General features: G+C 34.8%; 2 protein-coding genes across 4 annotated transcripts in view; both read right to left on the minus strand.

Moving 5' to 3' along the window:
- Positions 1 to 3,048, minus strand: part of cd4-2.1 (CD4-2 molecule, tandem duplicate 1) — a 6,668-nt gene extending 3,620 nt beyond the window's left edge. Inside the window, 7 exon segments of one of the 2 annotated variants that reach the window (NM_001366061.2) lie at positions 233 to 332; positions 485 to 732; positions 832 to 1,059; positions 1,134 to 1,265; positions 1,342 to 1,500; positions 1,631 to 1,680; positions 2,814 to 2,888. In NM_001366061.2, coding sequence (NP_001352990.2) covers positions 233 to 332; positions 485 to 732; positions 832 to 1,059; positions 1,134 to 1,265; positions 1,342 to 1,500; positions 1,631 to 1,652 — 889 coding nt within the window. In that variant the 5' untranslated portion in view covers positions 1,653 to 1,680; positions 2,814 to 2,888. 2 annotated transcript variants of the gene reach the window in all.
- Positions 3,049 to 5,810: 2,762 nt separating this feature from the next.
- Positions 5,811 to 9,910, minus strand: cd4-2.2 (CD4-2 molecule, tandem duplicate 2). Of its 2 annotated transcripts, NM_001366060.2 has the most exon segments (11): positions 5,811 to 6,354; positions 6,429 to 6,560; positions 6,637 to 6,798; positions 7,193 to 7,313; positions 7,465 to 7,612; positions 7,614 to 7,713; positions 7,812 to 8,039; positions 8,114 to 8,245; positions 8,322 to 8,480; positions 8,601 to 8,640; positions 9,297 to 9,744. In NM_001366060.2, coding segments are annotated over 11 exon segments (1,548 nt in total). In that variant the 5' UTR covers positions 9,354 to 9,744; the 3' UTR covers positions 5,811 to 6,085.
- Positions 9,911 to 10,040: the final 130 nt, after the last annotated feature.

Raw genomic sequence — 10,040 nt, forward strand, 5'->3', positions numbered from 1 at the left:
CAAACACAGAAGACTGGAGGAATGATGCTGAAAATTTAGCTTTACATCACAGGCTTTAAAATATATTCACATGGGAAATAGTTCTGTTACATTGTAATACTATTTCACAAACTTATTGTTTTTATTGTATAAACATGTCTTTCAAAAACATATGTAAAAAAATATTTTATGTTTCCTAGTGCTAGAATTGCCTGGTCACTAACATCAGAGAGTAACTGACAGCAATTTTTACCTGTCAAACTCTTAACCGTCAAATTGGTCACAGCAGTTAATTTTCCTCCATGCTCAAACTCCACTTCACACACAAACTTCCCAGCAAAGCTGCTCTGCACCTGAGAGAAGATGTGGAGAAATGACTGTCAACACACACTAAAAATAAAGCTTCTTTACTGGCATCTGTGGTTCTTTGAGGAAGCCAGAATGCTTCGTCATTTTAGAAGAGTAACATCAAAATATATAATTATTCATGAAAATCAAAATTTACTTTTTTCAGAGTGACATTGAAGATAGTGCTGAGGCGTTCAATATTATATTTGACTACTGATGAATTTACGCCATCCCAGTGTAAGCCTTTGTCTGCTGTGTTCTTCAGGGTTGGGAATGGGACTGTGGAAAGGTGGTCTGCTTTCCATTTCCCCCCCAAAACACTCTGAGATACAGGACGAGGAAGAAAACAGGGCAGCTCTATGTCTTCCCTTTCAGAAACTTCAACATTATTGATCTGGTGGTTTGCTGGAGAACCAAACAAATGTCAAAGACAGCATGAAATCTGAATTCTTATTATAAGAAAAGAGCTTTCACGTTAAATAACAACTGGTGAGGAACACCTACCAACAACAGTCAGTGTAACACTGAGCTTCAGGTCTTCGACCTTACAAGTCCACTTGCCTTCATCACTTGAAGTCACAGATTTCAGGTTAATCTTTTGATGTTTTGCATCATGTACTTGATCATTAGGGGGTCTCAGCCACTCTACTTCAGTGTTTGGGTCTCCTTCAATGTTGCAGTGCAGCTCCACATCACTAGACTGAATCAGCATTGGGCCTGGTTTAGCAAACACTGACAGAGAAAAATGTGTAAATATTATAAATATGCAGTATAATAATTATATAAAACCGGCAGCTCTTTCTCACCTGACACAACATGCAGCGTGTATTGTTTCCCTGACTGTGCGCAGGAATAAACTCCAGAGTCTCTTGGCTCCAGTCTGGGAATCTTTAGAGTGTCTCCATATACATTTACTTTGTCCACAGAATGGCCAGAACCTTTAAAACAATAATTAATTATAGTGGGACAACAAAGTTATTCTGTTTTTGTTTTAAAAGGAGAGGAAAGTAATACCCTTGCGTCTTAATCCAGTTTTGCCGTTAATGCTGATTAAGCGAATGTTGTTTAACCTCCACTCTATATCACTATTTGGAGGTGCTCCACACTGCAAAATAACCTCTTTCCCGGCTTCTTTATAAAGCACATCACACACCCCAGATGAAACACTCAGTGCTGATGGAGGATGAAGAATAAAAAAAGCTTAAAGAATGTCAGAGAAAGAATGCTGTGCAGAAAGTGAAATCCTAAAAACTGCATTGTAATATTGTTTTTATTCCTAACAGTCTGAGTTACTAGTTCTTACCAAGAAGGAGAAAAAAGATCATCTTGTGAGCTGGTTTTCTAATCCTTTTCCTGAAATTTAAAATAAAAACAAAACATTAAAAACTTTTATCAAAATGTCAAGAATTAGGGCATTCGCTGCGTAAAACACGTGCTGGATAAGTTGGCGGTTCATTCTGCTGTGGCAACCCCAGGTTAAAAAAGGGACAAAGCCAAAAAGAAAAAGAATAAATGAATGTCAAGAGTTATCCATATTAATAAAGAAGTGCTTTGTAACAACTGAGAAAGAAAAGAGCAAATAGGAAAAAAAAAACTGATGATGAGCCACAATCATTTTCTTGTTCGCAAATGTTTGGCCTAAAAAATCTCATTACAATTTAACTTTAAACTTTATCTGAGAACAAAGGCTAAACAAGCTAAACAAGCTTTAAGCTAAACAAGAAAAAATAGCAAATAGCTCCAAATTGTTTGCATGGATAAATTAACAAGATTTTAAAAAAATAATAATAATGAGGAAAAAACGTTGCTAAAGGAATCAGGTATTTGTAGAAATTGTATGATTTCTAATGGTGTTTTCTCTTCTTTTTAATCAAAGCTTTTATATATATATATATATATATATATATATATATATATATATATATATATATATATATATATATATACATACACATTTTCTTATCTTTAATATCTATTAAACTATCTGCAAATAAATGTTTCTTTTTCAAATTATACAGATTACAATCTGCATATTTATGTAACTTTTCCAGTTTGTTTTAACATATTTAAATTATTTATTGTAATTATGTATTATATTTTTTCATTTGCCAATATACAGAAATCTGTGAAGATACATTTATAAATATAATAATAAATATGTATATAATTTATGTAACTCGATACGATAAAAGATTATAACCAAGCATTTTACTCGCAAATTGAGCATGAGAAGAAATATATATTTGAAAATGGTTTCTGTGTCACAATTTAGATATTTATGATGCACATCCAGCTAAAGCAAACATTTATATCAAATATTTTATTGCTTTCTTAACAATTATTTCGTGCGAGATTTATAGTAGGCTTTTATATTATATTATATTATATTATATTATATTATATTATATTATATTATATTATATTATATTATATTATATTATATTATATTATAGTTTCCAGCTGAAAGCTCTGCTGTTAATACTCACGTTTGGATGCAGTTTTATATTTTGTTCACAAGTTTCAGAGAAGTTCTGCGCATTTAATCCAACTGACAAGTGTGTGAGAAACAGAGAAACCAGACGAGCAGAAAACCTGAACCCGCACGAGAAACTAAAGTGAGGCAAGAGAGCGGAAACAAAAAAAAATGTTTGGAGAGCAGCAACCAATGTAGAGCAGAAAACGCCTCTCACACGCAGTAGTGTTAGTGGGAAATCCTCCAAATGACTGCTAGATTCGAGAATTTAGCTCCTAAATAGTCACAGTAACGTCATATATAAATAAGCTACATAATTAAAACTTATTAGGCTAGGTTATTTAGGCTAATCTACACAATATAGATAGGCCTACAAGTTACAAGTTAATTACCTCATCTGATGAATAAAAGATGTTCCTGAATTAAAATATGGCCTTTTTTGTAGCCCGTACGTGTGAACTTGCTTCATTCGATTAATAAAATAGCCTATCTCTTACCACACTACCTAAGCTGACTTTCAAATACAGTAGGCTAAATTAATAATTGAAAATAGTTTTAAAACACAGAATTTTGATAAATTTACTAATTAATTATCATTTCATCAGCATCTACACACGTTTGAAAGGGAAAAAAGCAACATATAGCAGATGGTGATCCAAAACGCGAATGTTTTTGACTTGAGCTCCAAACAAGGCTACATTTTTAGGTCTGGGGGTAGATGATTGGATAGCAATGTTATAACAGCTCCTTCTATTGTGGTAGAAGAAGCTATAACCCCTTCTCTTCTTCTGCCCTTAAGTGTAAAATGTAAAGTTTTTAATCTGATTGTTTAAAAAAATGAGTTAGTCTCTCTTTTTTAAAATCTCTCTGTCCAGCAGAGGGCTCACTCGCCTAAGAGTTAACGGGGGAAATTTATTTAAAGCCACTGAAGTGCATTTCGGAAAGGGGACGCCATTAGGTTCACTCCAAAGATATACATCTCTTCATAAAAGACTCTTCTAGAAATTTAAATGTATCTCTAATTTATCTCTGTGGAATTACTGATTTTGTTTCAGTCACAGATTATTTTTATTTCAGGTTAATAATACAAGCTCAGTCTTAAATCCTTCAAAATCCTGTGATTATCTTAGTCTTCATTTTTTTTTTTTTTTTTTTGCAGTTTGCTTTTTGTGTAAAAATTAATTGATAATTCTTTATACTTTTATATTCTCCTTTTTTCTTAGTACTAAGTACATAAGTATAAAAATAATACTAAAAATAAAGTCCTACTTGGTCATTTTAAGTATTTTAAGTCTTGCAATTTTTTCATGGCAAATATTTCTGAGAATTTTTAATTCTTGGGGAAAAAATTAGTTGAGGGTGCAAAGCTGATGAAAATTCAGTGTTTTTTTTTTTCAGTGTTCAACCTTTTGACTGTTGATTCAGTGTCAGCTATCAGGGGTTCAGCCTCAACAGCAGGTAACAAGGTATAAAACAAGTCAGATTTTAGTTGTGTGAGAGGTTTGTAAGAGTTAAAAGTGACAAAATGACTCTTTAAAGTAGTCACTTTTTGTGTAGGCCTATTCACAAACAACACAATAAAACAAAAATCTCAATCTGTTACAAGCATTTCAATGTTCCATACCCCAAAAACTGTCCAAAAATCAAAATGTGCTGTATAGTCCCAAAGTGATAGTTCACCAGTTTATATACAATCCAAAAACAGTGATAATACAGAAGCTAGAATATTGTGAAAGGGTAAGTCCAGACAAAAGGAATCTCCACTCTTTAAAAAAGCTTAGAGGCTGTTTGTAGCCCTCTAGTTTTGGCCATGCTGCTCTCTGTATACTGTTCCCTGCTTCCTGTCAGGTAACTTATCTTCTTCCACACTGTTTTTAAGGGCATGCACACACTAAAATCTTAGGAGTAATAAACAGGACTGATATTATGGTAAAACATGTCTCTAATATGACAGTGTCACTGTCACTTATATATGTCTTTTATGCACACAAACATGAGAGGGATCATTTCAAATCTTCCATTTTAATCTTTAATCTTCAAAGTGGGTTCTTCCTAGGGGCTAGGTCCGGGCCACTCATGCAGGACCAACACTAATGGGACAACAATTTTTAGCCATTGCCCAAATGAGCTAGCCAACACTGAGCTGTCATTTGATAAATGTGGGCTGTTTGCTAGTGGGCTGTTCTGACAGATCTCTTAGTCAGCCTGCAGCTGTAGGCCATCCAATCAAGCCCACACTTGGCCTAGATCTGGTGTGGGCTGGCCATAGTCTGCAGTGCCTGCCAAAAGCCAATATACGCCCTGCATGAACATATTTGCTGGGTAGTGTACACAGTCAGAACTACTTCAGCTGTGTGTGTGTTTTGCCTATTCTTCATTCTTCATGCTATAAAAAAACAAAATAATAATCAAAGAGATTGCTCCGGTGGTTTGCTTTTTAACATTTACTATCATTAAAAGTACCTTTTTTATACTCTCAAAAATAAAGTTTTTCCCATTTTAATTACAGCAACATCACAGGTTATAGTCATTCACTAAGGGGATACTGCTGTACTTGCACTTTGTTGACTCTGCGGTGCATCTCCATGCTCAGCTTTTTTTAGAGAGTATTGCAAATCTGTATTGTTCTCCTATAATTATTAAATAACTAAAGACTTTTCAAAGTAAAGCTGGAATCAATATTACTTGGTACTCAAGATTAAAATGAAATTGAGCAAAACAAACAAACCTGTTAATTACAATGAAGTTCTGTTTTAAATATTGATGCAAATTGGTTTGTAGTAGGGTAAGTATAGCTGATAATAATATTGTTGGAGCATTTTTATTTAATCAGATGAAGTGTGTTATTTTCCATTGATTTCAGGCTGTGGTTTTATGTCAGTTTTAGTTCAGTTTTTTTTTTTTTTTTTGCATGTTTCTTCTTTTCCATGTTCTTGTTTCGTTCTGTGATTCATTCACCTTGTCAGGGGAACTAAACTAATGTAAGCAGTAGAATGATATTTCAGACATATTCTCTTGGAAATGTTTTTATTTTATCTAAAAGCAAAAAGAGCGGAATGATTCTTTCCTCCCACAAATAAAGAAGTACTGTACAAGCGAAATCACAAAACAACTTCTGCATTAATTTTTTTTAACTGAAATTTTCATTATACATTTATTTGTTTGCAAAGATATTTGCATGCTATTAAACATTTCCGAAAACAATCTGCAATACATAAATCCTTAAATTTGTCAGACTTGTCTTGTCAGTATAAAATCTGAAATATTATAGTTATGAAAACTATTTTATACAGAATGAATTTGGTTTAAAACTAGGGGACCCCCACCAACAACCGTCAGCGTAACACTGAACTTAAAGTCATTGACCACACATGTCCACTTGCCACCATCATTCAAAGTCACAGACTTCAAATGAATCACTTGATTTTTTGCATCATGTACTTGATCATTAGGGGGTCTCAGCCACTCTACTTCAGTGTTTGGGTCTCCTTCAATGTTGCAGTGCAGCTCCACATCACTAGACTGAATCAGTACTGGGCCTGGTTTAACGAACACTGACAGAGAAAAATGTGAAAATATGATAAATATGCAGTATAATAATTATATAAAACCGGCAGCTCTTTCTCACCTGACACAACATGCAGCGTGTATTGTTTCCCTGACTGTGTGCAGGAATAAACTCCAGAGTCTCTTGGCTCCAGTCTGGGAACCTTCAGAGTGTCTCCATATAAATTTACTTTGTCCGCAGTATGGCCAGAACCTTTAAAATCATAATTCATTATAGTGGGACTACAAACTTATTCTGCTTTTGTGTCAAAAGGAGAGGAAAGTAATACCCTTGCGTCTTAATCCAGTTTTGCCTCTAATGCTGATTAAGAGATTGCCGTTTAACCTCCACTCTATATCACTATTTGAAGATGCTCCACACTGCAAAGAAACCTCTTTCCCAACTCCTTGATACAGCAACACCTCACACACCCCAGGTGAAACGCACAGTGCTGATGGAGAGAACAATTGTAAATTCATATTAAATTAAAATGCTAAGCATTGTACAGACAGACAGACAGACAGACAGACAGACAGACAGACAGACAGACAGACAGACAGACAGACAGACAGACAGACAGACAGACAGACAGACAGACAGACAGACAGACAGATAGATAGATAGATAGATAGATAGATAGATAGATAGATAGATAGATAGACAGACAGACAGACAGACAGAAAATCATGCCTCAGACAAAAAGGCTTCAATCATCATAGGATAAAATGGCATCATGCCTCAGAATGAAAGGCTTCAGGTCTCAAGAAAAACTATCATTGTGTACAATCAGACAAAATGGCTAAAGACTTGGGTCATTTTGACTCATTTATAGACTGGTTACGTGCCGTGTAGATCTGTTTTATCTGTTGTTTCGGCCAAAACCATCAAATTGGTCACAGCAGTTAATTTTCCTCCATGCTCAAACTCCACTTCACACACAAACTTCCCTGCAAAGCTGCTCTGCACCTGAGAGAAGATGTGGAGAAATGACTGTCAACACACACTAAAAATAAAGCTTCTTTACTGGCATCTGTGGTTCTTTGAGGAAGCCAGAATGCTTCGTCATTTTAGAAGAGTAACATCAAAATGTAAATTATTCATGAAAATTAAAACTTACATTTATCAGAGTGACATTGAAGTTGGTGCTGAGGCGTTCAATATTATATTTGACTACTGATGAATTTACGCCATCCCAGTGTAAGCCTTCGTCTGCTGTGTTCTTCAGGGTTGGGAATGGGACTGTGGGAAGGTGGTCTGCTTTCCATCCCCCCCCCCAAAACACTCTGAGATACAGGACGAGGAAGAAAACATGGCAGCTCTATGTCGTCCCTTTCAGAAACTTCAACATTATTGATCTGGTGGTTTGCTGGAGACCAAACAAATGTCACAGACAGCATGAAATCTGAATTCTTATTATAAGAAAAGAGCTTTTGTGTTAAATAACAACTGGTGAGGAACACCTACCAACAACAGTCAGTGTAACACTGAGCTTCAGGTCTTCGACCTTACAAGTCCACTTGCCTTCATCACTTGAAGTCACAGATTTCAGGTTAATCTTTTGATGTTTTGCATCATGTACTTGATCATTAAGGGGTCTCAGCCACTCTACTTCAGTGTTTGGGTCTCCTTCAATGTTGCAGTGCAGCTCCACATCACTAGACTGAATCAGCACTGGGCCTGGTTTAACAAACACTGACAGAGAAAAATGTGAAAATATGATAAATATGCAGTATAATAATTATATAAAACCGGCAGCTCTTTCTCACCTGACACAACATGCAGCGTGTATTGTTTCCCTGACTGTGTGCAGGAATAAACTCCAGAGTCTCTTGGCTCCAGTCTGGGAACATTCAGAGTGTCTCCATATAAATTTACTTTGTCCACAGAATGGCCAGAACCTTTAAAATCATAATTCATTATAGTGGGACTACAAACTTATTCTGCTTTTGTGTCAAAAGGAGAGGAAACTAATACCCTTGCGTCTTAATCCAGTTTTGCCTCTAATGCTGATTAAGAGATTGCCGTTTAACCTCCACTCTATATCACTATTTGGAGATGCTCCACACTGCAAAGAAACCTCTTTCCCGGCTTCTTTATAAAGCACATCACACACCCCAGATGAAACACTCAGTGCTGATGGAGGATGTAAAAAGGTTTAAAGGAAGAAACAGTGAGGAAACTGCATGGAGTAATCATAGACATATCAAAAACAAAAGAATATTATAATGCATTTTCTGGCTTTCTATTGCTTACCTAAAATGAGTAAAAACAGCATCTTGCAAGTTGACACGACCTAAATAAATAAATAAAAATAAATAAATAATCAAAAATCCAGACACTGAAAATCCATTTGAATAAGAAAAAAAAAAAACAATCCAAAATGTTATTGTTTAAATAAAAAAAGAGTCTTTATTAACTAAGAAAAAAACGTGAGGAAGTTTCTATTTTGTTAGGGTAATTTTGTTTGTCTCTTTGTTTCATTTTCTAATAAATGTCATAGAAGATTTGTGAAATGGTTGATAATTTACTAATGTCAATTTTCTATATTTAAAATATGAGACAACATTTAATTTTATTAAACAAGAAACTACTAGACAACCAATAAACTTAAACATTGTTTCAGTCAAAATCTTGCAAATCCTACTTTTAAAAACACTGCACACTGAAAAAAAATAGATTCAAAGATGATTCTGTGCTAAATGATTTAAAGTTAAGTTGTAAACGATTCATTTGGGCTGACATTAAACAGATTAAGTTGAACATTACTCAATTTAATTTGTTTAAATTCAATCCATCTACATTGTTTGCAACAGTTTTGCAGAACTCATCTTTCTGTACCTCGAGATCAGCGTTTCTCCTTCTCCGGGTTTTGGCTGCTTTTTAAGAATCAGCTCGTGTAAACATTTTATGTTTTGTTGTTAGTTTGTATGCTCTGCCGTTCATACTCACGTTTGGATGGAGGTTTTGTATCCTGTTGACAAGTTTCATATTCATAGATCTGCGCATTTAGTCCGACTGACAAAACCACACGACACTGATATATAAATCTAAATAGCGGAAGCACAAAAAGTTAGTTTTACTTTTAAAAGCAACAACCAATGGAGAACAGAATATCGCTTCAAGTTTCTGTTTTTTTTTTTTTTTAAATGAACGCTAGATTAGAAAACAATGCTTCTTAAGGACATAATGTACGCTACCTATTTTTTACACAAACCACTACCTCTACCTGTGTATTACACAGCGGATGCCCTTCCAGCTGCAACCCAAAACTGGGAAACATCCATACACACTAATTTACACACACTATACGGCCAACTTATTTTATTCAATTCAAATCTTGCTGTGACACGACAGTGCTAACCACAAAGCCACCGTGTCGCCCTGACATTTTCTTTTCGAAAAAAAGTCCTACATGAAAAAAACCTATAGTAATAGTAAACAGCATAGAATTTTGTACAATAGTGAAGTTTGCTGCTTTGGGAATTCAGTGTAGCAATACAACTACCCATACTGTTTTAGCCTGGTTTTCCACAACTATAGTCTATACTAGGGGTGCCCAAACTTTTTTTATAAAGGGCCAAAAACAAACATAGCTGAGGGCTGTAGGTCGAAAGTAAATATATAAAAATGCATTAGAAAGTTGCAATGTGTAATTTTTTCAAAATAACATCTAAAAATAAATAGAAAGCTTTA

This window comes from Danio rerio, chromosome 16 (genome assembly GCF_052040795.2).
Source record: "Danio rerio strain M-AB ecotype USA chromosome 16, GRCz13ab, whole genome shotgun sequence".
Lineage (NCBI taxonomy): Eukaryota > Metazoa > Chordata > Actinopteri > Cypriniformes > Danionidae > Danio > Danio rerio.

Excerpts from the sequence above, each read along its gene's own strand:
- cd4-2.2 (XM_087284962.1), bottom strand. The coding sequence starts at position 9,353 with ATGCGCAGATCTATGAATATGAAACTTGTCAACAGGATACAAAACCTC. Across the intron at positions 8,481-8,600 it reads GCTGTTTTTACTCATTTTAG|CACTGAGTGTTTCATCTGGG; the intron begins GTAAGCAATAGA and ends ATCCTCCATCAG. Across the intron at positions 8,040-8,113 it reads CACGCTGCATGTTGTGTCAG|TGTTTGTTAAACCAGGCCCA; the intron begins GTGAGAAAGAGC and ends TTTCTCTGTCAG.